This window comes from Muntiacus reevesi, chromosome 22 (assembly GCF_963930625.1).
Source record: "Muntiacus reevesi chromosome 22, mMunRee1.1, whole genome shotgun sequence".
Taxonomy (NCBI): Eukaryota; Metazoa; Chordata; class Mammalia; order Artiodactyla; family Cervidae; genus Muntiacus; species Muntiacus reevesi.
The window spans coordinates 947,645-974,749 of record NC_089270.1 but is presented as its reverse complement, the minus strand read 5'-3'; the positions used below and the strand labels follow the sequence as shown (position 1 = coordinate 974,749).

Genomic DNA, 27,105 nt, shown 5'->3' with positions numbered 1-27,105 from the left:
CGCATGCGCCGCGGTCAACCAGCGCGCGAGGCTGAGCGGCCAACCCAGAATGCAGCGCGCCGCCGGGGCAGCCGGCCGCGGGGCACGCCGGGACGGGCAGTCGGCGCCGGCCGCGGGGCACGCCGGGACCAGCAGTCCGCGGCCGCACGGGCCCGCCCCTCAGCTGGCCTGCGCCGTGCGCCCGGGGGGCCCAATGGGAGCGGCGACCCGGCCGCCCCGCCCCGCGCCGCCGGACGTCGATGCCGGGATATGGCTGCTGCCGGCGCCGGGTCCTTGAGCTGAGCGCCCGCTGCCTGCCACCAACCGCCGCCCTCAACCGTCCGCAGGCGGGCCGAGGCGCCGCTGGCCGGCGAGGAGCCGCCGCCGCTACCGCAGCAGGAGGAGGCCGGGCGGCCGGCGCGACGGGCACATGGCGTCCATCTTACTGAGGAGTTGTCGCGGCCGCGGGCCCGCTCGCCTCCCGCCGCCCCGCGCCGCCGCGCCGAGGGGTAAGGGGCCGGCGATCGACAGACGGCGCGGGGCCCGGGCCGGGGGCCGGGATGGGCGGGCCGCGGGACCGGCCGCCCCCTCAGACGGGGCGGGTCACGGCTCTCGGACCCAGCCCAGAACCGGGGTCCCGTCTGGGGGGACCTGCCCCGGCCGGCCGTTCGCCCCGGGGGTGGGGAGCGCCCGGGTCGTGGGTGCGGGCGGGAGCGGGCCCGTGACTCATTCGCGCCGTGACCTTAGTCGCCCGGCCACCGGCCGCTGCGTCGGGAAAGTTTTGAAGAGAGCACGCTGCCAGCCAGCCTGGGGCGGTGTCGGCGCTCCCCGCTCATGGTCGAACCCAGCGGACCTGGCGCCCACTCGCGAACACAGTCTTGCCCTCGGGCCGCGTTCGGGGCTGCAGAGACGGCGGGGGGCACGGTGGGCACTTGTACCCGTCCTGCGGGACGTCCGTGGGATCGATACCCTTATGGCGTTCCACATGGGCGTCGTGCAGGGTCCCAGGGCCTTTTTCTATGGCCTCAGGCAGGTCTCGTTGTCCCTGGAGCCTCAGAGACGCTACCTGGGACCCAGAGACCGCACCTGAGGCCGGGCTCTCGGGAGCCCACATGGAGGGCGCCTGCACTGACCAGCTCTCCGTGTCTCTTTATATTATCCTTTCTCAATTTGTTGCTTATTATTTTGTCCAGTGAGATTGAGATTCTCAAGTAAAATTATCTGTTTCAAGGTATTTACCCTTTGTAAAGGCATCCTAGAAAACATGGTTCTTGTCATTTTTGACACTGATGGCTGATCAGCTGCTTAGACCTTTGGAGCCAGGAGAAGGGCGTGGAGCCTCAGCGAGCACTCGTCTGTGAACCCACAGTCTGACTGCCCAGTCCAGCCTGTAGTCGTCTCCTCTGTTCTCAGGGCTCTCTCTCTCTCTCCTTTCTTGCTTCTTAAGGATGGTGGTAAAGATACTTTGACCACGCACATTTCTGTAGCATGTTTACAGTTTAGAAGTTAGCTGAATTTGTTTTGTGCTTGAATCATTCCGGGAACACAAGTGTTTCCCATAGTAACTAAGACATGAAGGGGCTGAGAGGTGGTCAGGACCCAGGGCTGGACTGTAAGGAGCCAGTCCCAGAACCCTTGAAATGATGCTCCCAGCTGAGCTGGAGGCAGCCTGTTTCTGGAGCACATTTTCTCCATTATTAACATCTTACATCAGTTTGGGTCTTGTCATAATTAGTAAACCCACAGTATTACATAGTGCATAAAGTATTCAGGTTTCCCTTATTCTGCACATAGTTTATTCTGATGTCCTTTATTTTTGTTCCAGGACCCCATCCAGGACACCCCATTACATTTAGTCACAATTTCTTTTTGGTATCTTGACTGTAATGGTTCCCCAGATTTTCCTTGACAGTTTTGAGGAGGTCTGGTCAGGCATATTGTAGGACGTCACCTGTTGGGATTTGTCTGATGTTTTCCTCATGTTTAGACAGGTTCAGGGTTTTGGGGAGGAAGATCCCGGAGGTGAAGTGTGTCCTCATCCCTTCCATCTATGGTGCCTCCTGCAGCAGGACTTACCATGGCCTGCTGACCTTGATCAGCGGGCTGAGGTGGTGTCTACCGTAGAGTTACTTCCTGCCCTTTTGCACACTGTGCTCTTTGGGAGGAAGTTGTTGTGTGTGGCATGGACTTGGGAGTTGGCTGGGACTTGCAGAGGTGGGCTGACCTGATTTGCCAAGGACTGGGTGTGAGACAGAAGGCCTGGCCTCCCGCCATTATTGAAACAAGGGAACGGGCTGGGAATCCAGGAGTTCTTGGACCATTGCATGTGAGGTGCCCGTCAGACCTGAAGGCCTCATGTACCCATGTGTGTTCAGGTACGGAGTGCCTGGGGAGGATCCTCTTGGAACTTAGCAGGGAGAACCCAGAGAACGTGGTTCCTGGAAGCCAGGTGACTAAAGGTGTGGGATAGGAAGAAATGAGTTTGGTTTCTTTTTCTCATCCTGGGTTCCTGGCAGAGCCCCCAAAACCCTAGGAATTTCTTGAATGATAAGCATATCTTTTGCTATTCATAATGAGCCGCTTTCCCACATACCAGAGTTTGCACTAGCTATGCACTTGTGATTAGAGTGTGGGACCTTCCAGACCCACAAGGAGGGGAGGGGTCTGGAGATGGAATTCAGTTGCTATTGACCAAGGGTGTAATTGATAATCCCTAGGCCCTTAGGATAGGGACTGGGGATGGGAGGCTTGGGGAGCTTTAGGGCTGGGGGGTGCCTGCCAGGCAGAGGGGACGAGAGCTGCTGTACCCAAGGACTCTCCCAGATCTCACACTGTATCCCTTTCCATCTGGTTGTCCATCTGTATCCTTTATAATAAAACCACGGTATTGGCTTGAGTACTTTCTTGGGTTCTGGGGGGCATTCTAGCAAATTATCAAAACTGAGGTGGTCATCGGAACTCTCAAATTTATAGTTGGCAGAAGTGTGGGGAGCCTGCAGACCCCACTTGCAACTGGCATTTGAAGTGGTGACAGTCTTGTGGAACCAAGCCCTTCACCTGTGGGTCTGCACGCCCTCTGGGGAGTTAGAGCAGAACTGAGTCGTAGGACACCCAGTGGGGGTGAGAGGTGGAGGGTGGGTGTTGGGAAAGAAACCACAGAAGGGCCCTCAGGAGGACGGAGTGGCCCGGCAACCCCCTGCAGAGCCTGGAGCCCAGTCTGAGATTACTGGGAAGGCTTCCGAGTGGGGAGAGCAGGGGAAGGGGCTGGCAGGGTCGGCAGGGGGCAGGCCAGGGGGCGCTGGGTGCTGTGGCAGCTGGTCTGGTTGTTGCAAGGTTGTGGGGAGGCTGCTGTTTGGGAGACAAGGTAGATGGGTCCACCTTGGCTGGAGTGAGGGCTTGGGAACTAGAGTTAGAGAAAGTGTTAGAAGTTTATCAGAATCTTAAAAATGTGCTGTGCGCTCATCAACATGGTATATCCAGGAAATGGTTTACTCTTGGTTTTGGTTTTCCTGGTCATTCTCGTAACCCCTACCCTTCACATGGGCATGGAGGGTATTGGGTCATTTGGATGGGGCCCTTGCCATCTAGTCAAAGCTATGGTTATTCCAGTAGCCATGTATGGATGTGAGAGTTGAACTATAAAGAAAGCTGAGTACTGAAAAATTGATGCTTTTGAACCGTGGTGTTGGAGAAGACTCTTGAGAGTCCCTTGGACTGCAAGGAGATCCAACCAGTCTATCCTAAAGGAGATCAGTCCTGAATATTCACTGGAAGGACTGATTCTGAAGTTGAAACTCCAATACTTTGGCCACTTGATGCGAAGAGCTGACTCATTGGCAAAGACTTTGACGCTGGGAAAGATTGAAGGTGGGAGGAGAAGGGGACGACAGAGGATGAGATGGTTGAATACCATCACTGGCTTGATGGACATGAGTTTGAGTAAACTCCGGGAGTTGGTGATGGACAGGGAAGCCTGGCATGCTGCAGTCCATGGTGTTGCAGAGTCAGACATGACTGAGCAACTGACCTGACCTGACCTTGCTTGCTCTGTGCAGCTGTCTGCCTGTTAAGGGTCATGTGTGCCCTGCCTCTTCAACCAGAGGCAGCTGGAGTGAGTCGGGGTGGTCCCACCTGGGGAGACCTGACGACCCGGGCTCCCTGGGCCCATGGCCACCAGAGTCTGGTCCCCAAGTTAGGGTGTGTTCAGCCAGGGATGCTACCAAGACACTACATTCCACCTGGGGCAGAGCCCTCACCACACAACAGTCAGAGTGGACTTCCAGAAACTTGCTCCACAGAAGGAAGAGATGCCTGCATAAAGCCACTGTTTGAAACTGACTTTGTTTTTTCTATTTTCGTCACAGGTCCTGTTGGGGATCCGACCTGCCTTAGTGGTGCCAGCGCTGTGGGGTTGATGAGCTACGTGTGAGTAAATGAATGTCACTTTCTGCCTGTTTAAACATGGGGGCTTGAAAGTGCTCAGGTGATGTGATTCTTGGCTTGTGTGGGTGGTATATCCTACTTTGTTCTCTTAAACCGGTATTTTTTCATCTTGACGTATGTAACCACATATTTTACTGAATATTTGGGAAATAAACACTCATAATCCCAGGACCTGTTACAGGTATTATTAGCCTTTTTGGTGTATTATTCTGGTCTTTTTTTTTTTTTTTAATTAATTTATTAGGCTGTGCTGAGTCTTAGTTGTGGCATGTGGGATTTAATTCCCGACAAGGATCGAACCCAGGACCCCTGCATGGGGAGCGTGGAGCCTTAGCCCTTGGACCACAGGAAGTCCCTTGTATTTCTGTTCTAAACCTGCAGCGGTGTCTGCAGTCTGCACAGTTGCTGAGTCTCTTCCATCCTCATGCAGCTGCTGTTCCAGGGCCTTCTCGTGTGAACGCCCACAGACCCTCCCCCACACCATGCTCGGTCCTTCCCAGAGGACCCTATGGATTGATCTTGGGGCTTTCCCTACTGGTTCTGGGGATGGATCTGGAGTGTTGTGGGAGGTCAGTGGTACTGCTGAGAGGCGGGAGGGCTTCCCTGTTTGCCGTCACCCACAGATGTGTTTCCTGTGGGGCTGCTGCGCTCTCCCTGTCTGCCATCACCCCCGTCCGCACCCCAGGCTTGGTCTCCTGATCCTCACCTATGTGGTGGGGCGTCCATGTCCACCTGCCCTGGTGCCTGGAGTGGACACCCACGATCCTTCTTGTATGAGAGTGTCCAGCCCCTTATGACCCCTTGTCCCCGGAGCTGGGAGTGCTTTGGCTTCTTTCGCTGATTTGTCTCCTCCTCTTGGCTCTGAAACTCCGGGAGGGTGCTTCCTGTGACCGATTCAATCCCCTAAAACAAAGACTGCACAAGTTACGCGCTTGGCTGTTAAGGCAAAAGTGTGTGTAAGCGTATTTTCAGTTTTTTTGTTCTAACATCAAGTGCTGGAATGAGGAACTCGCCCAGCCTCTCTGCCCGAGAGCGGCTCCTTCGTGGAGGGGCAGGGGTGCGTGTGCAGTGTGTGACGGGGACGCGACGAAGTGTTTTCAAAAGCCCCTCCCCGCAGGCCCCTCTTGCTTCCAGGGTGCTCCCAGCCAGCTCTGGGCTTTGATTTGATTAGGCTTCTCTCCTGACAGTCCCCAGACTTTGTCGCCATGCAGTCTCTTTATGATGTGGAGGTATTAGCAGCCGAGCCTCTCTGCTCTCGCTAAGTGCACCCTTCCGGCTGTCAGAGTCCTCAGTGACCTCTGTGGCCTGCGGCTGGCGTTCTGGGGGTTGGGGGCCCAGGGAGGTGACTTGGGGATTGTGTGCAGGGTGTCGTCCTGCAGGCTCAGCTGTCGGGTTTTGGGGTGAAGTTGTTGGTTTTAAGGTAGTGACTGCCGAACAGGTGTGTGGACTGGCCTCACCCGTCTGGACCAGCCCGGGTGCCTCGGGGCAGCGACCCCAGCACTCGTGGGGCTGGCGCCTGCCGCCCTTGAGTAAGAAGGGTCCACCCCTGCTGGCACCTCTGTTCTCCACAGCCTTCCAGATGAACTTCTGAATGAGTTCAGTTCTGAAATGGTCTTTGGGGGATTGTAACTGGAATGTCATTAAATCTGTAACATCATTTGGGAATGTTAACTTTGTAGTCTTTTCACGGTAAGTTGTTTTCTTTATTAAGACTTTCTCTCTTTGGGGAAAGAGTGTGTCATGTTCTTTGCTTAGGCAGAGTGCACTGCCTTTAAGACGGCTCCCAGCGGTGCTCCGTTTGGAGGTGCCAGGCGCTCCCTCTGTGTTGCCTTTCTCGGTGATTGTTGGTGGCATGAACGTCACTCACTCAGGGTCTCCTGTGTGGCCACTTCACACAGCTCTGTGAGTTGTTTTTAGCTCATCTGGTAGTTAATCGCCAAGTGCACTGTAATGATTTTTTTTTTGTCTTTTCCTTCCCAATGCATTTGCTTCTGTTGTAGTTTTTTTAATCTCGGCGGCCAGGTCTGTTATCAGAGAGCTGTAGTCACTCATGCATTATCATGACAGCAGAAAACAGCGATCTAGCGTTGTATAAGTTCACAGCATTTAGAAAGTTAAAGCGCCCTCCCTCACAAGGCTGTCCTGTGGCCTCCAAGGCTCCAGTGGGTGTTGTGGGCCGCGGTTCCCCGGTCCCAGCCGACGTGCATTGTTCTGCGGGCGATGAGGGGGTCCCCGGGCACCTGTGCTTTGGGGCCGCCTCCGGGGTCATGTGTTGCTGCGGTGCCTGTTGCTCCATCCTGCCGTCCCTCCTGTTTGCCCTGAGGAACTTCGGGGCACAGGGAGGGTTTGCATCCACCTGGCCCGACCCTGGGCCGCCCTCTTGGCACGCTGACCCCTGGGTTGGCAGGCGTCAGAGTCGAGTCGTGCCTGTGTGGAGAGCTGGTTGGGTCCCTGCGGCGGGCGCCTTGGGCGCAGGGACGCTCTGGCGGCCCTGCTTGACTTCTCTTCCGGAAGGTATGGGCAGGTGCTGGGCTGAGGTGGACCTGGGTCCAAGTCCTTGGGGCAGACGGGCAGGGCCTCCTGCAGCAATGTGTGTTTCCTGTTGAGATGCAGCTTTCACCTAGCGTGGTGTGCACACACACACACACGCTCTCTCTCTCTCTGAAGATGGTTTATCCCAAAAGAGAGAAGGAAAAGAAAGGCTGCGAGGCCTGGGGTAAGTGGTGGGGTCCTGGCCCCGCACAGCTGAGCGGCCAGCGCTTCCAGGACACGGATGCCTGGGCTCTGGCGACTGGGGAGGGTGGGGGCCGCCCTCTGCCCGCCAAGAGATAGTGGTGCCCACGTTAGTTTCGTTTCGATGGAGATTTTTAAAATGATAAATTATGTAATTTGTACTTTTTGAAAATAGCTAGATCGCCCTGACTAGACAGTTGATAATCTCTCAAACGTGCCTGAAGGCAGCCGGATTCCTGGGTCCTCACAACCCTCGCCCAATATGCCCTGCGCTGCTCTGCTGGGTCTGCCTTCCTGGGTCTCTGTCCTTGCCTCCTGACTGCCCCTTGTCACTGACGTCATACCTCGTGGAAGCCACTTGCCTCCTCGGTAATGGGGTTGGAAAAGTGGATAGTTCAGCTTGGTGAAGACAGGAGGTGAGGCGCCTTCCTGGGTGGACGTGGTCACCGCCCGCTGGGAGGGCAGAGGGTGCAGGCACTGTGGGCGAGGCCATTCTCCAGCCGCTGGTACTCGGACAGGGCAGGGCTGCGGGACCGGTGGGACAGGACTGACCTGGCCCTTTAAGGCAGAGCCAGGGCCTGGGACAAAAGAGAGGCCGCAGCCGTCCCTGCCTAGCTGGCCAGAGCCAAGGCGGCCATCCAGTGCCCCCGCGTGTAAGGGCAGGGCTTCCTCCACCCCGACTGGCGGCGTCTCAGCCCCAGGCGTGCCCAAGGAGCTGTTCAGGTTCATCCCCACGGGCGGCTTGCACAGCAGGGAGGCTGCCTGTCCCAGGTCACGTGGCAGTCAGCAGCAGAACCAGAGTTTGACCTGGGCCAGGCTGCGCAGACCTTGAGCCCCGCTGCTGGCAGCAGACCAGGCGTGCAGAGGTGACCGAACAGGTGGGAAGAAGTTGGGGTGTGCTGACAATAAACAGCCCTGTCGCGTGGCCTCTGGCCACCCCAGGGTGGACTTGTGTGTGAGAGGGAGCGGTCTCCAAGGGACAGGTGAGGTACAAAGGTGTGAAACACAGGAGGAGAACTGTGAAGTAAATTCTGTTTCAGCGATGGATTCTGAGTGGCCTTCTGCCCCTGGAGGAGGACCTCTTGGTTGTGCCCAGACCTGGGGCCATGCTAGGTCTGGATGGGCACTGAGAGCTGGGGAGTGCCCGGCACAGGCTCCAGGAACTCAGGCTGCAGCCAGCAGCCCTCCTCGCGTGGCCATCTGCAGGCAGACCCGAGGGCACAGCTGGGCCGCGCGGGAGGAGCACGCTGGTGCTCTCGCTGCCACAGGGTCAGGCGCCCTGCAGGCCTGATGTGGGGCCAGTGGAGAGGGTGCCGCGGCATGCAGGCAGCTCACCCACCCCTCGCTGGGCCTCCCGGAGCTGGTGGTCCAGTGGGAGGCGGTTCGAATGTGCGGGTTTGAGAGGGCGAGCACACGGTGGTCCTGCAGGTCGGGGGCCCGGGGAAGCCCGGGTGGAGCCCACCCTGCCTGGGCCTGACCGGGGGGGCCTGTGCGGGAGGAGAGGCCTGGGCTGCGGGCTCTACCCTGCGCGCCTGCCCTTCTGCACGGAGGCCTGTGGTCAGCTGACGCATAGGTCCGGGCCGTTCTTGACTGGAACATCCTCCGTGAGTTTCAGCACTTGTGCAGGAGCCGTGGGTCTTGGTGGAAACTCGCCATTAGGGGAAAGCACCGGCCTGGGGGCCCCACCCGGAGGCTGGGTCCGTGTCCGTCTGCTCTGCGGGTTGAGCCTTTGCTGGTTGGTCGTGTCTGACCTGCTCCTTTGGGCTTGTGGGCAGCGGCCAGCCCCGCTGGCCTCCCGCAAGACCTCTGTGAGCAGCCCCTTCGCCTCTGACGGTGGGAGTGGCTCCCTGTCAGGAAGGGGCCGGGAGTCTGTCTGTCCTGCCGGACAGTTGGCTGGGAGGTGTGACCGGGCCACTGGGCGGCCACGGCAGGCGGCTGGCACCTCACCGCTTCTTTTCTCCCTCCCCAAGGCCTATTCCGTTGGGCGGCTGCACTCCCGTCCACCCCGTATACCTTTCCTTCCGCGGCGACCCCCTGGGCTGCTGGACGCTGAGGCCCAAGCACGCGTGCGCGGTGCTCACGGGGCCGAGGCTCCTCCCTGCGCGCTGCTGGCACTCGTCGCGTCCGCTGGGCGATGACTCCGTGGTGGAGAAGTCCCTCCGGTCCCTCAAGGACAAGAACAAGAAGCTGGAGGAAGGCGGCCCCGTGTACAGCCCGCCCGCACAGGCGGCGGTGAGGAAGCCCCTGGGGCAGCGAGTCCTGGACGAGCTGAAGCACTACTACCACGGCTTCCGCCTGCTCTGGATCGACACCAAGATCGCCGCGCGCATGCTCTGGCGCATCCTGCACGGCCACAGCCTGACCCGCCGCGAGCGCAGGCAGGTAATGGGCGCCTCCGCACCGCCCCCAAAGCACCCCGCGATCGGGGGCTGCAGGCAGCAGGGCACTAAGACCACCTGTGTCAGAGAATAAGGGGGGGCTGTGTCAGACAATAAGGGGGGGACTGGGGATCGAATGGGACTTTTCCTGGTCTCCTCTGCAGTCGTGTGTTGTTCCATGTTTTTTCATGATATTTAAATGGAATGTTCCTTTGTAGGAAAATACGCACCCTAAAATTTATTTTTACCCATTTTTTAATAAACAGTCTGTGACATTAAGTCCATTCACACTGGTGAAGTCGGTACCACCAGAACTCTTCATCTCTTCCTCAGCTGACACTGCCTCCGGTAGAAAACAGCTCCCCGCCTCTTGCCCCCAGCCTCTGGCCCCACCATTCTACTTCCTGTCTTAATCTGACTCCTTAGGGACCTCCTATCAGTGGAATCGCGGAGGGTCTGTCCTTTGTGACTGGCTTGTTTCCCTGAGCAGACTGTCTTTGAGGTTCACCTTTGTTGTGACAGGTGTCAGAATCTCCTTCCTTTTTAAGGCTGGATAACCTTCCATCGTGTGGATAGACCACAGTTTTGTTAATTGATTCATCCATCTGTGGACATTTGGGTTGCTTCCATATTTTGTCTATTGTAGGTAAATGGAATTTTAAAACTTCACTTTCCATTTGTTTACTAAGAGAATAGAGAAGCAGTCAATTTTTACCAGTGTGTGGAGCACGAGGTGTGGCTGCAGCCCGCCTTGGGGCTTCGCTGAGGGCCGGTCCTCAGGACATGGTCTTGTCCAGCTCTCCGCCGGGCCAGGGGGCAACTGCTGAAGCCCTGGGCCGGCCCGCGGGCAGCAGCTGCCAGTGACGGGTGCCACTTCTCGCAGAGTTAGCTCCCACCTGGCTTTTCTTTTCCGTTTTTAAACTCTTCTGGCCGTACTCCACACAGCATGGGTGACAGAGCCCCAGCCAGGGATCTGACCTGTGCCCCCTGCAGTGGGAGCAAGGAGTCCTAACCACTGGCCTGCCAGGGGAGCCCCCGCTCCCAGCTTTTCTGACACCGCATGGTTTGGCCCCCGGGGTGCCTGCGGAGCCCTGTCCGCTCCCCGGGAGGGCCCACCGCCGCTCTCCTGCCGTTGTGAGAAGGCGCGCTCCCCGCTCACCCTCAGCCCTCTGCCCATCCAGTTCCTCCGCATCTGCGCTGACCTCTTCCGCCTCGTGCCCTTCCTGGTCTTTGTGGTGGTGCCCTTCATGGAGTTCCTGCTGCCCGTCGCTGTGAAGCTCTTCCCCAACATGCTGCCGTCCACGTTCGAGACCCAGTCCAGCAAGGTGACCGGCCCGTTCCAGACCCAGCTTGAAGTAGTTCCAAAGCTGCATTGTTTAAGTGTCGTAGGTTACAGTTTCTCTAGAGCAGTGTCCCCAAGCCACAGACCGAGGCCTGTTACGGGGGATGACACGGGTCCGCGGCAAGGTTGGCCAACTGAGGCCCACACCGGCCCCGCCCCCGGGCAGTAAGGCCTTCTGGGGACACGCGTGCCCCATTGTGTAGGTACTGTGTGATGGCCTTCACGTTTCCCGTGGCTCGGCCCACAGGGTCTGAAGAGCTTTACTGACTGGCTATTTATGGAATTTGTGGGTCCCTTCTGTGGTGGGGTGTGGGGGGGCAGGTGTGTCACCCAGAATTTCCTGTCATGAGCTAGAAAGTTTGGGAACACAGCTCATTGGTGGAGGAAGCGCTGTTCGGAGGCGTCTGGGAGGCTGGGCTGGGGGCACGTGCACTCATTGCTGGGGCTGCACCGTGGCGCCGGCGGCTGGGGGCTGGGGTGCAGTGCCCTCTCTGACCTCGCAGGAGGAGAGGCTGAAGAAGGAGCTGCGGGTCAAGCTGGAGCTGGCCAAGTTCCTTCAGGACACCATCGAGGAGATGGCCCTGAAGAACAAGGCTGCCAAGGGGAGTGCCACCAAAGACTTCTCCGTGTTCTTCCAGAAGGTGCTGTGATGCTCTGTCCCTGTGGCTTGGCCTGTGGTCCCTGGAGCTGGTTACAGGCTGGGGCCCCTGCCTCCTTTCCCCCCTTTCACTGTGCACAGTGAGGGTGGGATTCAGGGCCAGGGCTGGAGGGATGTAACTGGTCCCGCCCCGCGCCCATGGAGGCCACACCGCTGTCCCGGGGATGTGCACTGCCGTCCACCAGCCTCGTCTGGGTCTCCAGACTGCAGCAGCCCTGGGGGAGGAACCGAGGGCCCACACTTGTGACAGGTGGGGCCTGGGCTGGAGGGGAGGGGCAGACTGCCCCCTGGCCATGTCCACCCTCGGGGAGGGAGGCGGGCCTCCTGCCCCACGTGGAGAGGCCCCGGCTCCTTCCTGCCAGCCGCCTCTGCCTGCTGGCACAGCATGCGGGGTCCAGGGACGAGACTGCATGCCGCATGATGCCCTGCTTGCAGGAGCCCGGCCGGCCGACGCTCGGGTCTGCGTTCCAGGGGCCGCTCCCTGTGCGTGTTTCTGAGCGTAGAGCTGAGGGAGCCTGTAGACAGCCCTTCCGCTTTGTTTCCTGACTCAAGGCCTGTGCCCGGGCATTGTGGGGGTACTGGGGGGCACACAGCCCACCCGCTGTAGGGGTGCCGAGGGACACACAGCCTGCTAGTAGTGACCCTTGCGATGGCTCCCGCAGATCCGAGAGACGGGCGAGAGACCCAGCAACGAGGAAATCATGCGTTTTTCCAAGCTGTTTGAGGACGAGCTGACCCTGGACAACCTCACGCGCCCGCAGCTGGTGGCGCTGTGCAAGCTGCTGGAGCTGCAGTCCATCGGCACCAACAACTTCCTGCGCTTCCAGCTCACCATGAGGCTGCGCTCCATCAAGGCGGACGACAAGGTGGGCGCGCGTCGGGCTGTGCTGGGGGCGCACGGGTTCAGCCGCCGTGACAGCCCATCTCTGTGGTGGGAAGTAGTCCCTGAGAAGGTGGGTTTTACAGCGGCCTAGCGTTCCATTATACGGGTATGTCATAATTTATTAACCGTTACTTTAACTAATCTTGTGCTTCCCTAAAGAGCACTCTAATCAAAACCTTTTAACGTAGATTTTACCCCAGATCTTTGATAGATCCTATAAAAATAGTGACCTAGAACTGGGGCCGCCCGAGTAAAGGGCAGGAAGTCAAAAGCAGGTCCTGACCACGACCTGGTTGCCCCCTTGCCGGCCTGCAGTGCGCCTCGAGTGTGCGTCTCCTGGGAAGAGAGCTCAAGGCGCCCGCGTCCTCCCCGGTGCCCCTTCTGCCTTCACTCTGTGGTGTTTGGTGTCTGAGAGCTGGGCCAGCTTGCTGCTGTTTTATTTACAGGATTCCCGTCCTTACGTCTGCTGAGTGTGCTTGCTGTTGTTCTGACCTGCGAGGACGACCTCCTGTCTCATAGCTGGCATATTTAGCTTATACTCTGTTCCTCCTGCCTGTTTTATGTTCCACTTAATCTCTTTCCTTGCCTTCTTTGCATTAATTAGGTATTTACTCTTGTGTCCTCTCTCCATTAGCTTGTTATTTACTTATTACCTGAGCTGTTTCTCTAGAGTTTACAGCCGGCTTCCCTGAGCACAGGAGTCTAGCAGAGTAGATGCTTTTCCCGCCACACCTGTGCTGGGGCTGCGGGGCCCTGCTGCATTACCCTCCCCCTTGCGTGCATTGCCTGCATGTCTGCGCCCGAGCTGGTGTCTGTGCACCACCACGTGTTTCTCCTCCGGACCCCAGGCCTTCCTGCCTGTTTCCACCCAGGCCGTTTCCTCCACTTGACAAGTCCCCTCTGTATTAGCCTCCCTCCTGCAGGGTGTTGCTGGGCAGAGGACCCAGGGCTCGTGGGTCTTTTTCATGTTTAAAGATGCTGCTGAGTCTGTGTCAGCCACCAGGCCTGTTACTCTTCTCTGAAGATGGCTATCTTTCTCTGCAGCACCTCAGATTTTGTTTCTATTTATCAGTTTCACAGTAACGTCCCGAGGTGGTGTGTCTATGCTCCTGTTTCCTGGTTCTGGCGTTTCCATTGTCTCATTAAATACCACCCTCCCCCCAGTACATCAGGTTACCTATCCTCTCTTCCTCTTGATCTGATTACTCTTAAATCCATCCTCTGAGATTCCCGTTTTCAGGTAAAATTGTCTGTCTTGCTCTCTGGAAGCAGATCAGTACCGCATTTCGTAGGCATGAAGAGACGTGGTGTGGAAAGCCTTTGGAAAGCCTGCCGTGTGGCTGCCCCACCTGGGAGCAGGCAGTCTGAAGGCAGGCAGCCTTGGTTAGGGCCTGGCCACTCACTGTTGTGTGACATTGAACAGGTGGCCTGACCTCAGTGCTGGGACTCCCGGGAGATGGGGGGCAGCGAGACCTCTGCAGTTGAGCAGTGGATGGGGCGTGCTTTCCTCCTGACGTGAGGTGAAGACCTGCATAAGACGTCTGGGAAGCAGGAAGAGGCGCCTGAGACCCCGGGACTGACCGGAGGTCTGTGCCTCAAGAGACCCAGTCTTGGGCCTGAAGAGGCCCGAAGGCACTGATGAGGACAGACTTTAGAATCCCGTCCTCTGAGCACAGGAAGGAGGTCACCCTGCAAGACAGAAGACATCTGAGAGCGTTGCTGCAGCCAGACGCCTGGGAAGTGTCCCCACCCTGCCCCCCGTGCTGGGCAGCAGGGCTGAGCGTGGACCCCATCGGTGATGTCTGCCAAGGCCAGCTCGTCCCCCGCTGCCCGTCTGTGGTGGGGACCTGCCGGGGACCCTCCACACCCATCCTCAGGCCCAAGAGGCTCACCCCCTCCCCCGTTAGAGTGGTGTCAGGAGGGGCCAGTCAGGAGGCTCTCCTGCCCTTCCCAGCCAGCGAGCATGCTAACGGGGGCCCAGAGTCCACCCATGCAGTCCCGCAGTCGGAAGAGCCTCTGCCCCAGCCTCAGTGGAGGCCAATCCCACCTGTTCCAGAACGTGCCCACAACTGAGTGACGTCACGGAGAGCTCAGGATTGTTGGAGGGAGCTCCTGCTCACAGCTCCTGGAGACTGAGACCAGGAAATGAGGGGAGGCGGAAGCGTGACTCGGCCTTTATCCCTGGTTCAGTGGGCGTGGTCAGCTGGAGACCACGCCCACTGAAAGAGCAGGAAGTGAAACAGAGGTCCCGGTTTGTGGTTGGAGAGTTTGAAATACGATTTTTGCACACCCAGGAAGGGCCACAGGGGCGATGTAAACATCTTTGGCTGTTAGTTTGGATCAGTAGATGCCAGACTGTCCGTTACACGCCTGTGAATGTGGGGTGTCACCCCCGCCAGAGTGCTGTAGGAGGGAACCTGCTCGGACAGAGGAGAGAGCCAGGACCTCGTAGCCCCAAACCCGGAGTGTCCAGCCTGCTCTGGAAATCACTCCTCGTGCTGAGAACCAGGAGGAAGGACCTCAGTGAGAACAGGCAGTTGGTGGGCGCCAGCGCTGAGTGGACAGATACAGTGGGTTGTGTTGACCACTGGCCATTTCCCAGATTCAGTAAAAGACATAAATCTACAGACTTAAGAAACCAAGTGAATCTCAGACAGGTTGTACTCATAGAAATCCACACGAAGACAGAATCAGATGAACAAACTTGAAAGACAAAGAAATAATTTTGAAACTGATGAGAGAGACTGCAGGACAAATAGTTTGAATGAGAGTGCATTTCTCGCCAGAAGCCTGGAGGCCAGGAGGAACTGAAAAGTGTTTCTTTGTGTGCTGGAAAAAAAAAAAACTGTCAACTCAGTCCTGTATTTAGCAAAAATAAAAATTAAATTAAAAATTTAGAGAAAAACTGGGATGAGGGAGAAATCAGGATGTTCTCAGGTGAAGGAAAACCAAGCTTGTGGCGGAGCATCCGGAAGCGACTATGTGTGACAGGCGACAGGCTTTCGCTCCTGCTGGCGAGTCGGCCTTGTGAGGTGAGGTGTGATGGTGGAAGCAGAGATGGACTCCGTGTCCAGCGGTGGCGTTCGGACGAATTCAGCCAGCGGGGGAGGATGGGGTGCGGCCCCTGCGGGTCACCTCGTGATGAGTTGAATGCATCCTGCCATCAAAGCAGCCCCTGAAGAAGGATGCGGCGATGCACTGGGAGGCGCAGAGGGGCCACGGGCGATAGAGGATGGGCGGGGGGAGTCATCACGCCACATCTCATAACCTCTCAGCGCTGGAGACAGGCCAGACGTCCCGCCCTGGGCGAGTGGTGGGAGCAGGACCATTGTGGGTGTGGTGTGCTCACCAACACAGGGGCTGCCTGGGTCTCCAGGGCCAACCAGAAGCTTCCGCAGCGTGCAGACAACCGATGGCAGAGCAGACTCTTGTTCAGGGGCAACTGTGTCTGAAGGGGCCTCTTGAGGTCCTCGTGGGCCCGGCTTGGCATCGCCTCCCGGCCATGCCCTGAAACCACCCGTCAGGTGTGACGGGGGCCCGCGTGGCTGTCCCCGGGCTGACAGGGGCGCTGTTGGCCTTCCTCCTTCCCTCCTGTCCCCTCATCCCTGCACAGGCTCCTCGAGACCCCAGTGCTGTGCCCCCTGCCCCTGGCACTCCTGCATGCTTCCCGCTCGGTCACTGCGGCCTCAGGCTGCACAGGGAAGGTCAGGAGGCATCTTGAGCGCAGTCACCCCAGTCCCATCCTTCCTCTCCCGTCCTGGGAACACAGAGGACGCTGGCCGTGTGGGGGACGGGAGGACTGCGGGGTTCAGGCAGCGCGGGGCCTGGGCCTGGTGGAAGGCCTGCATCCCGCGGTGGGTCCCGGCCCTTGACCCTGAGGTCCGCCCTCTGTCAGATGGTCTGGTCCCTGCAAACTCGGAACTGGCGCCTCGGGTGGGTGGGGGGTGTTTACCTCGTGTTTGGCAGAGTGTGTCGGGAAGGTTCTAATCGTGCTTAGACTAGTGTGTGTGCAGACAGCATAGACCGTCCCTCGGGGTGTGAGCCCTCTGGAGGTCACCGGCTTCTTCCTTTGACAGCTGATCGCCGAGGAGGGCGTGGACAGCCTGAACGTCAAGGAGCTGCAGGCGGCGTGTCGGGCGCGAGGCATGCGGGCCCTGGGTGTCACAGAAGACCGCCTGCGGGACCAGCTGAAGCAGGTGCGTGGGGCAGGGCCCTTCATCCCCTACTGGAGGCCCCTGGGCAGGCCCTGTGTGCGCCTGGGCAGGGCTCTGGGTCACCGCTGGAGTCTTTCCTGCTGCTCTGCCTGGTCTTGTGAGGATGCCTGAGGGCCAGGCCAGCTTCCTGTGAGAGTCCCGCGTGTCCTCCGCGGAGGCCGGGGTGTGGGCCAGCGGGCCCCAGGCCGGCCCAGCCGCTGCCGGCCCTGCTCTCAGCAGCGCCTGGCGGCGCGTCCTGCTCCACGCGCCCCAGGCCCGCGGTCTCGCCACAGGGCGTCTGCCGCTCCCAGGACTCAAGTGTGAGCGTGGCGGCTGACAGACCCCATGTAGGGCTTGAGGCGTTTCTGGGAGGGCTCCCTCGGGTGATGGGGTCCACTCAGGCACTGCTATGGTTGCTGCCAGCCTGCACCCCGCTCCCCTCCCTGACGCAAACCAGAGCGGGGAGGGTTCCGCCAGGTCCTGTGGCGGCCAGGCCAGAGATGAGCCTGGGTCTTGAACTCCCGCTCACAGTGGCTGGAGCTGCACCTGCACCAGGAGATCCCGACATCGCTGCTCATCCTGTCCCGGGCCATGTACCTTCCTGAGACCCTGTCACCCGCCGACCAGCTCAAGTCCACCCTGCAGACCCTCCCGGAGATCGTGGTGCGTGCGACCGGACCCCTCTGCTGCTCTCTGTTGGGCCCCTCGCTTCTTGGGGAGATGCCCCCAACTCTCTCTTGTCTGTCTTTCCTCCCCTGAGGGCCCTGCGGGACGTGGGAAGGTGGCCTTTGGGGTCCTTCTCCTTGGGAAGCAGGCCTGGAGGGGACAACGCCTGGAGACACTGGCTGGGTCCCGGGGCTGCGCTGGTGGGGACGCTGCCCGGCGTCAGGGCACGCTCACGGGCTCCCCTCCCTGAAGGCGAAGGAAGCCCAGGTGAAGGTGGCCGAGGTGGAGGGCGAGCAGGTGGACAACAAGGCGAAGCTGGAGGCCACGCTGCAGGAGGAGGCGGCCATCCAGCAGGAGCACCGCGAGAAGGAGCTGCAGAGGAAGAGCCAGGCGGCCGCGGCCCAGGCAGCAGTGAGTGGGGCGGCGTGGGCGTGGGCAGGGGGTGAAGCGGGTGCTGCCAGCCTGGGCCCACGGCCCTGAAACTGAGGATCGAGGCCCCGTGGATGCTGGGGCCTGGAGGAGGAGCGGCGTGAGCGTGCCTCGGCCCTCACAGCGCCAGCTTGGAGCGTCCTGCGGGGGAGCCTTGCGGAAGTGGGCTTGCTGCAGGCCGGCCAGGTTCCACAGACCTCAACCCTCATGGAGCCAGCCCTCTGGCCAGCGGCGTGTCTGCCAGTGTGGACGCCCCAGAAGGCTGTGGTCCTGCGGGGGGTGCTGAGCCGGCAGCGGCCTTGCGTTTCAGAAGGAAGCGGAGCCCGAGGTGGTGGCCGAAGGTGCCCCGGGGAGGCCGGTGGCTGAGCTGCAGCCGGAAGAGCCTGCTGTGACCCTGCCTCCCGAGGTCTTGAAGGACAGCGCGCCCGTCCTGGAAGGCTTGAAGGTAACGGTGCGCGCCAGAGGGAGCGGTGTGCAGCCGCCAGACGCCAGTGGCTCCCAAGGACGCGGGGCCCGGATGGCTGCAGCCTGGCTGCAGAGGGCGACGGTAGACGGTCGAGGGGTGTGGAGAGCGAGCCTGGAAGGGAGGCGGCCCAGCCTTGGCTCAGCCCGTGCTCCTCGGGCAGGACGCCCAGCAGGGACACGGGTACGGTCCTTGTGAAGGCTCGCTGTGCTGTCACCTTCCGACATGCTGTGTACCTTCTGGCAGCTCCCTTCTGGCAGCCTCGCCGTCCTGCCCTGGACCCACACTCAGCACCCCCGCCGCCGGGCGGGCTTGGCGCAGGGACGTGGCGGGAGGAGCCTTCTGAAGGCGCTGGGCAGGGGACGTGCTCACGGCGGGGGCAGTGTCCTCGGTGGCTGGAGTCGGAGAGGGGAGGCAGGGCGGCCGGTTATGTCTGGGGCTTCCCAGCGAGTCGTGGGCGGGGGCCCCTGTGAGGTCACACTTGTCAGCACCTGGGTGGGGCTGGGCTTCGTGAGGTGTGCCGAGGGCCCGGGGGTGCCGTCTGAGGGTGGAGCCCTGAGGCTCAGCGTGGGGTCTCTGGAGGTGGAGGAGAAAGCCCCACTGCAGGGCCTCGGACGAGCGGGGGGACGTGAGCTCTCCAGGCCGGTGGGTGGGAAGGGCCTGCGATGGGCACGGGGTGCTGAAAGGCTATTCGTGTGAGAAGAGAAGGCATGAAGCGTCAGGTGGGGGTCCTGCTGACTTGAGCTGTGTCTGCAGGCATGGCTTCGGGGGGCAGTGGTGGACGTGTGCTAGCATAGCCTGGGGTATGCCCAGTGGGCTCTGCTTCACCTGGTGATGGCCTGGGAGACCGATGAAGACCAGCACTCTATGTCACCGACGTGAGCCTTGAGGAAAGAGGCTCCTGGGAGCCCGGGCTGACCTCGGCTCCAAAGGAGACCGGGAAGGGTCAGAGACCGAGGGGCCAGGGTCATTCTGAAGGCAGCTTGGGGCTGAGGCGGGAAGCAGAGCAGAGGCGGGATCTGGTCGGGCTCGCAGAGCGCAGCCTGGTAGAAGGACTCCTCAGTCTGCACTCGGGTCGGGGTGATGGCTGTCTCCATGGAGAGACAGGCGGCCCGTTGCCAGTGCACCAAGGGCTGAGACAGAGAGGGACGTTTCAACTCTTAGGAGAGCGTGTGAACTAAGGGCTGCCAAGGATGACTTAGTAGGAAGCACACAAAACTTCAAAGAAAGAACCTCGGCTTATGAGAAAGATACCTCGGCGAGCAGGGCAGCGCCACTTCCTGTCTGCAGGAGAGGGGTCTTGGGGTGTCGGCCGTCTCCGGGGACAGAGAACCCAAGTTGCTGAAAACCTCACCACAGGGAAAGGCTTCGGGGTAGCGGTGCTGCTGTGTCCACACGGAGGGAAGTCCTTCCTGTGCCGCACATCCTCTTGGCAGGAAGCTAAAGAGGAGGAGGACCCTGAGATGAGCGCCTCCTGAGGCCGCACCAGGGGAGTCAGAGGCAGCCGCAGAAGGGGTCTGTCCTGAGCAGAGTGCGATTCTCCGCGAACTCCAGGAAGTGCCGTGTGGCTGCTCTGTAAGAAGGACGGTGCGGCGTGACTGGCTACCCTGGCGGTCAGTGGTCAAGAGTCCGCCTGCCCGGGAGGGTCCCACAGGCTCAGCCCGCGAGCCGCCGCTCGTGAAGCCGACACACTCTCGGGCCTGTGCTCTGCGCCAAGAGAAGCCACTGCAAGTAGAGCAGGCCTGCACGGGGTAGCGAAGACCCAGTGCAGTCAAAACAATTAACAGATGTTCATAAATAAGGATTAACATGAACAAATAGTTAGAAAATGCATCATGACCTGGTGGGGTTTGTCTAAGGAATCCAGAAATATTAGTGTCACAAGCACAGTAACAGACTCAAGAGCGAAACCGTGAGCGATCGTCTCAGCAGAGGTACAGAAAGCAGTGGGCTGAACTGAGCCCTGTTCTCAACTAACGTGGGAGTGAGCCTTCTGACCACAGGGCTGTGAGGGGCGCCCCCAATCAGAGGACCCCCGGTGGCTGGGGTGTCCGCGCCCCGCCTGCTCCGTGTCGGCCGCAGGGTCTAGCCAGGATGATTAGATGAGAAGAAGATGAAGTCACGTGGCGGTGGACTGTTCACAGGTGCCGTGAGCGCCTGAGAGTGCATTGTAGTTCTTAGTGCTAGAGGTGAACACCCACGTTGAAATTTTCAGAGACATATCACAGATAGATCACACCCCAAAAGTGAAAACTACTTGGGGTAAATTTGGAAATAGGCATGAAGACCTCTACAGGATGCTATAAACTGTTGTTGAGGTAAATTAAAGCAGTAAGTAGAGAGCTTCACTGCACTCCTAGACATGAAGACTTAATGTTGGTAGGCTGTTAATTCTTCCTAGCTGATCTGTGGATTCAAGACCACTACAATCCCAGCATCCTTTGTTGTTGACATTGACAAGCTTATTAACATATGTGGAAATTCAAGGGACCAGCCATGTTTTCTAGACTCATTAAAAAAGACCCTGATGCTGGGAAAGATGGAAAGCGGGAGGAGAAGAGGATGACAGAGGATGAGATGGTTGGATGGCATCACTGACTCAATGGACATGAGTTTGAGTAGGCTCCGGGAGTTGATGATGGACAGGGAGGCCTGGCGTGCTGCAGTCCATGGGGTCACAAAGAGTCAGACACGACTGAGCGACTGAACAACAACAAAGGATAGCCATGATGATCGACGAGCAGGTCCTCGTACTGGTGGATGGAATTGTACGTGGCGGTTAAAGGAACACACCGTCACGGCGAATCTGAGTGACGGAGCTCGAGCCGTGTGACACCGTTTGTCAGAATTCCAGCAATGAGTGTGTCATGACAGAAGTCCCAGGGTGGGGGGTTCCTGATTGAAGGAAACTTTTGGGGTGATGCTGCTTCTCGGTCGGGTGGTGGTGGCTCCGTGGGGGTCTGCCAGACACACCTGCGCAGGCGCCCTCAGGCGTGGGGGGCGCACCGGGCGCGACCACGCTGCCTACACGGACACAGCTCGGACGGAAAAGTGGGCCAGCCCTTCCGGCGAACCCAGTTACTCCCTTTCACTTAGGTTTTTTGGTTGGCTGGTTTGTTTTGTTTCCAGGAAGAGGAAATAACTCAAGAAGAAATTGATGTACTCAGCAATGCGTGCTCGAAACTGAAGGAGCAGAAGAAATCCCTGACGAAGGAGAAGGAGGAGCTGGAGCTGCTAAAGGAGGACGTCCAGGACTACAGCCAGGTGGGCCGTGCTCAGCGCCCGCCACGCCTGCAGCAGGCCAGGGCCCGCTGGCCCGGGGGCCTTTGGAGGGAAGACTGACTTTAAGGAAATCCCACTTGGTAGCTCCTCCAGTCATTCCAGTGGGTCCCTTTCCCCTGGAATGCTGGCCATTCACCCTTGTAGGTGACGAGCAGGTATCTTTTTAGTTTCTAAACACATAAAGGTATCAGATGAACAGCCTGGTCACTGGGTATATGAAATCTTACGTTTGTTCGTGACTTCCCAAAGAGACTTCTTTCTTACATGCTAGTTCTTTTTCCTTTTTGAGATTGGTAAAACTAATTTGCCATTTTGTCCTCCTCCTCGTGGCAACCCCCTCATTGTGCGGGTCCTCGAATCCCCATGTCACCTCCCATTGTTCCCAGTGACGCTTGCTCATAGGGAAAGCAGACACTCCCATTCCTTGATTCTTTTATCCATTAGGAAGACAGTCGGGGTTCAGAAATGAGTCCGGATTTCCTTTGATACGAAAGCCATGTTTGAGTTTTCAACGACGAGAACAGACCTCCATGGTGGTCAGGAATGAGTGGACAGCTTTGTGGCTGAAGTAAGCGGATCTGCTCCACCACAGCCCAGGCCTTTCCACTTCTGTGATGTAGTCTGGACTGACCCACTTACTTTATTTTTTTATTTTTTAAATAAAAAGTTTTATTGGAGAAAAATAGAACCACCATGTACACAGGGAAAAGAGCACAAAAATTCAACTGATACAGAACTGAAAGTCACAACTACCCAATGTTGTTTGCGATTACTTTTCAATTTCTTAAATGACTTCCCTCAATTTTTTAAATAGCCTTGCCAGTTTTTTTCAGCTGAAATAGCATCAAGTTTTCAAAAAAATTAAGAGCCTCAGCGAAGGGACCAGGTTTTAATATAACAAAGGTAACACCAAGAGTCTTATAGGACCAATTCTACCGAAAAATTCCTGAAGCACATAACTACTGAGTCTGGTAGAGCAGTAGCTCAGAGACCATCAGGGATTAGTTAGAACACTGACTCAGACGGTCCAGTATGCAGAGAGGGCAAACAACAAAGCTGCGTTTCCCTGTCAAATGAGTTCACGTAAGAAAACCAAGGAGGTGCTAAGAAAATACAGGCAATGGCTGCTCAAAATAATTAAGTAGGCATTCTAAATACCACGTATTATTAGACAACAGTGTGTAAAGTGATGCAATTAGAAAACAGGCAACTTAAAAAAAATATGGTCACAGGTCTTTGAGAACTCAAGAAAATAATCAATAGCAAACAAGAGCTGAAAGTCTTCTCAGCTGAGGGTTGAAAGTGAAAGTGAAGTCGCTCAGTTGTATCCGACTCTTTGCGACCCTGTGGACTGTAGCCCACCAGGCTCCTCCATCCATGGGATTCTCCAGGCAAGAATACTGGAGTGGGCTGCTATTTCCTTCTCCTGGACTGACCCATTTACTTAAAAAAGGTAAACTTAAGGTTTCCTTTTTGCCGTAAGACGATCTGTTTACAACTAAATAATTTTATTAGGATTTACAGGAAATCAAGAAGGAACTTTCAAAGACTGGCGAAGAAATGTATGTGGAAGAGTCTAAAGCCAGCAAGAGGCTGACCAAGCGGGTGCAGCAAATGATCGGGCAGATGGACAGCCTGCTGGCGCAGCTGGAAGCCGACCAGAAGGCGGGCAAGCTGGGCCCTGCCGCTGAGGGCACACCTGCAGGGTGAGTGCGGCGCCCTGGACTCCAGCCCGGGGCCTCTGACTCGGCACCGTTTTCAACCTGGGTACCTTCCAGCCACCCCTTCCCTCTGATCTGGCAGCTGTAGCTTCTCCATGAAGCTGTCGCTGAAGCAGCCCTGAGCCAGGTCTTCCTAGCACACTGCATGCGTGCACACGCAGTCACACGTGCACACGTGCAGACTGCATGCGTGCACACATGCGCGCAGACACGCACACGTGCAGACACAATGCACACGTGCAGACATGCACAGGCACAGGTGCACACGCACAGTGTGGTGCTGTCGCCACGTCGGGAAGGCCTCTGGCAGCTTGACTGCTCTCTCTGCATCCGCCCTCCTGGCCCTCTCAGGCCACCGTCGCTGGTCCTTCCAGAGCCTCCATGGGTCACAGCGCCCCCGGCCTCTCCCTCCCTCCCTCCAGCCCCAGCCCTGCTTGGCGCCTGCGTCCTGAGGCCACTGCACTTTCTCCCGCCGCCTCCCTCGTCCTGAGCCCCTGCAGTCAGGAGCCCTGTGTGGGGGCCAGCTCTGCACCGTGCGTCCCAGGGGCGCAGCTGGCAGGGGGATGTCCTGTGAGGGGCTGCAGATGAAGGAAAGCCCTCTTGGCGGCAGCAGCTGACTCCTCGCTCCTGTGGGCCGGGCCCTGCGCCGCGAGTGCCCACGTCTCCGGGGGGCGGGGGGGCCTCTGCCTTCCTGGGTTAGTGGCCCTAACTCCAGACGAGGCCAGTGTCCCCTCCCGGCCCCTCCCACCCTGCCCCGGGCACAGTGGGGCCTAAGGAGCCCCCGTCCCCGGAGAGGCCGGGCGTGCCAGGTGGCTGTGCGCAACGGGCAGCCTCCCGGAGTGGTGGCTTTTGCCTGTGTCCGCCCTGGCCGGGGGTCCCCAGCTGATGAGGCGAGGGGGCCCTGGGTGGAGGGCTGCTGGCTCAGGTCTGGGCTACGGGCCTGCGGGAGTGAGGTGCTACATGCAGGCTGTGTCCCCAGGGAGACTGTGATCAGCATCTCTGAGCTCATCAGCGCCATGAAGCAGATCAAGCACATTCCCGAGAGCAAGCTGCTGAGCCTGGCCTCGGCGCTGGACGACAACAAGGATGGCAAGGTCAACATTGACGACCTCGTCAAGGTGGGTCATGGGCCGCCTGCGCCCGCTCCCGAGAGGCCGGGCTCGCCCGCCCTCTGAATACCACGTGGAGAAAGGAGAGGGCGGTAAGGCCTGGGCACGGGGCCTCTCCTAGCCCTGCAGGACCCTGGCGGGGTCTGGGAAGCACAGCGTTGCGGTGCCTGGGGCGTGCAGCCCTGGAGAGGAGCCGTATGCCCCTTAGCATCCCTGGGGGCAGCTGGTGGGCGTGGGGGCCCTGAAGCCTGAGAGGACCGGGCACCCAGCGCTGGGGCTACACCTTGTCAGAAGCCTGTGGCTCTGGAGTCTCTGTGGCTTCTGTGTCCCCAACCCAGTTGGGACTCTCACCCAGAACACCAGCGGCCGCGGCCCAGCGTCCTCACCATGCTGGTGCCTGCAGCCTCTGGTCCGTGCAGCCCCCCTGCCTGTGGCCCTGGGTCCCGGGAGGCCAAGCTGGCACCCCGCCCAGGCCTGCGACCTTGGGCTTCCTGCCCCCACTGAGCCCCTCTCCAGGCTGGGCTCTGGAGTCTGTCGGTTCCTTGGGGTGGGGGGTCTGGTTCTCAGAAGGCCAGGGTGGGTGGAGGACCCCAGCCCCTGGGGGGAAAGTGCCGAGGGCCCGCCTGGCCAGTCGCTGCGTCCCGCCTGCCCGCTGTGCTCTGAGGGGAGCCTCTGCCGTGAGGAGCAGAGCCGCCTGAGCCCCACGTCCCCTCACTTGTGCACAGGTCATCGAGCTGGTGGACAAAGAGGACATCCACATCTCCACCAGCCAGGTGGCCGAGATCGTGGCCACGCTGGAGAAGGAGGAAAAGGTGGAGGAGAAGGAGAAGGCCAAGGAGAAGGCAGAGAAGGAGGCGGCCGAGGTGCAGAACTAGGGCCGGCCCAGCCCCCGACATGTGGGTCCCCACGCGCCCCCTCCCGCCGCAGTGGTCCCGACGTGATGCTGATTGCTTTGAAATGATTCTTAGTGACAGACCTAATATTTTATCTGGAATAAATCAGAAACTTCATAATCAAGTAATTTTTAACACTCATCATTCCATGAAGATTGAGTCAGCTCGGAGCCCCCATGCCCATCCAGGGAGGCTTCTCTGGGTCAGCAGGGGTCCTGCGCTGTGGGGTCCCGGCCATGGCGGGCTAGGGCGGCCGGCCAGCGAGGGTTGTGGCCCTGCACACCCCCCGGCTCCTGAGGCCGCTCAGGCCTCCCCACTCACCCTCTGGTGGCGTCCGCCGCGGAGGAGAGGACCCCCACAGGGGTGCACCGGGCAGACACAGCCTCCTCAGCCTGGAGAAGCTGTTTCGCGTGTCGCGGACTTGGATTCCTGAGCGTCGGTGTGAACCAGTGAGCAGACCACACCTGCCATCTCTGTGGCTCCCGGGAACCTTGTCTGATGCTCTCGTGTGGGCATCCACGTCCTTTCCTGAGTGACCTTGGATTCTCACCTAATCCTTCAACCAACTAGCTAGCGCCGAGCTTCCTCGTGCGCCAGTCTGCCCAGCTGAGCAAAGTGAGCATCAGTTACGCCGGGAGAGGTGCTGATGAAGCCCTTGAAGATGAAGCCTCCCCTGTGCAGGAATTGGTCATGCTTCTAGACTGGGATGTCATCACCTCACCCCCCATCCTGGGTGTTCAGATGGATTTCATTGCGTCTCACCCCAGAGGGCGCTCGAGGGCCTGTCTGTGTCTGCCTGAGGCCCCTGGCCACGTGCATGCCGCAGGTCAGGGAGCCGGGTGGCCGTGGCCCAGCACCGTCTGGCTCTCCCTCTGGAAGCTTGGGCAGAGCCGACCAGAGCGCTCTGTAAGGAACCGACGTGGGTCCTAGGAGATGGGGGGCTGGTGGGGCTGGCAGGGCGAGCGAAGAGGACAGCTTCTAGATGATTTGCAACCTGGTGCTCAGCCGCTGACGGACCTTGGACAAGAGGAGTAGCTCTGAGTCCTCCAGTGGACACCCATGTGAGGGGGCGGTGGGTGCTAAAGGTTTTTATTTCAGTTATTTAAGGGGGCATGTTCTGGAGGCTTCCTTGGTATTTATGAGTTATCTCACGTGTTTAGTGGCCCAGTTTTCCGCTGCAGAAATGTGTGTGCTTGTGAACCTTGTGGTGGCCGGCATGCTTGAGGAGAGGCTAGTCTTTTCCGGCTCCATCCTCATCTCGCCGCCTTTGCCGGGCGCCTGGGGTGGCCCCCCCATGCTCTCAAGCCCCCGACCTCCCCGCAGGGCCTGCCATAGGCAGCAGGCAGCCCCCTCCCCACTGCCCCCCCCCCCCCCCCCAGCGCGGCGGGCCCCTACTCTGGCATCTGTACCCCGGGCCTGTCTGCTGTCGGCTTCCCCTTGGAGTCGCTTGTTTTTATTGTCCTGAACTTTATTTATTACAGCTGAGGTGAATGCCCCGGTGTGGGTGTAACAGGTGAACAGTGCTGGGATTGAGCGTGGGGTGTGATGCAGCGTCGGGCTGGCTGGCTGTCGGCTGGGTGCCCGGGGCCTGCACCCACCTTCCTGAGCTTTCTCAGGAGTGCGCTCGAGTCCCCAGGGTCATGACACCGTGCCCACTGGAAGCACGATGGCATTCTTCCTGCTTTGCACCAGCTGAACACCCCCGTTATGAAGGATTCAGGAGACTGACGTAGCTTCCAGAGTCGCTTTGGAATATTCAGATTTTCAAAGCAGAGGACACTGTGTAATTTGTGCAGCCTCACCTCCAGGCAGTGACCCTCATAGTCGGCCCAGGACCAGCTTCGCCTGAGGGCTGCTTCCTTGGGCTGTGTGTAAACACCTTTTCTAGAAATAGCTTTTTTTATTAAAATATCAAACTCATGTTCATGTAACA

The 27,105-nt window shown here is 58.8% G+C and overlaps 1 protein-coding gene across 5 annotated transcripts; it reads left to right on the top strand.

Moving 5' to 3' along the window:
• The first annotated feature begins 221 nt into the window (after positions 1-221).
• Positions 222-27,105, top strand: LETM1 (leucine zipper and EF-hand containing transmembrane protein 1). 5 transcript variants are annotated; one of them, XM_065914069.1, is made up of 14 exons: positions 222-488; positions 4,344-4,404; positions 9,126-9,537; positions 10,715-10,858; positions 11,379-11,516; positions 12,196-12,399; positions 16,493-16,612; positions 17,141-17,272; positions 17,528-17,686; positions 18,015-18,149; positions 21,297-21,431; positions 22,965-23,155; positions 24,150-24,288; positions 25,005-27,105. In XM_065914069.1, the coding sequence occupies exons 1-14, from the start codon at positions 410-412 to the stop codon at positions 25,152-25,154; spliced, it is 2,199 nt and encodes a 732-aa protein (XP_065770141.1). In that variant the 5' UTR covers positions 222-409; the 3' UTR covers positions 25,155-27,105. The 5 variants fall into 5 exon arrangements, with proteins under 5 accessions (XP_065770141.1, XP_065770139.1, XP_065770140.1 ...); XM_065914067.1 differs by having other exon boundaries at positions 12,196-12,486; positions 18,018-18,149; XM_065914068.1 differs by having other exon boundaries at positions 12,196-12,486; positions 22,974-23,155.

Excerpts from the sequence above, each read along its gene's own strand:
- LETM1 (XM_065914066.1), top strand. The coding sequence starts at position 410 with ATGGCGTCCATCTTACTGAGGAGTTGTCGCGGCCGCGGGCCCGCTCGC. Across the intron at positions 12,487-16,492 it reads GGGAAGTAGTCCCTGAGAAG|CTGATCGCCGAGGAGGGCGT; the intron begins GTGGGTTTTACA and ends TTCCTTTGACAG. Across the intron at positions 17,273-17,527 it reads AGACCCTCCCGGAGATCGTG|GCGAAGGAAGCCCAGGTGAA; the intron begins GTGCGTGCGACC and ends CCCTCCCTGAAG.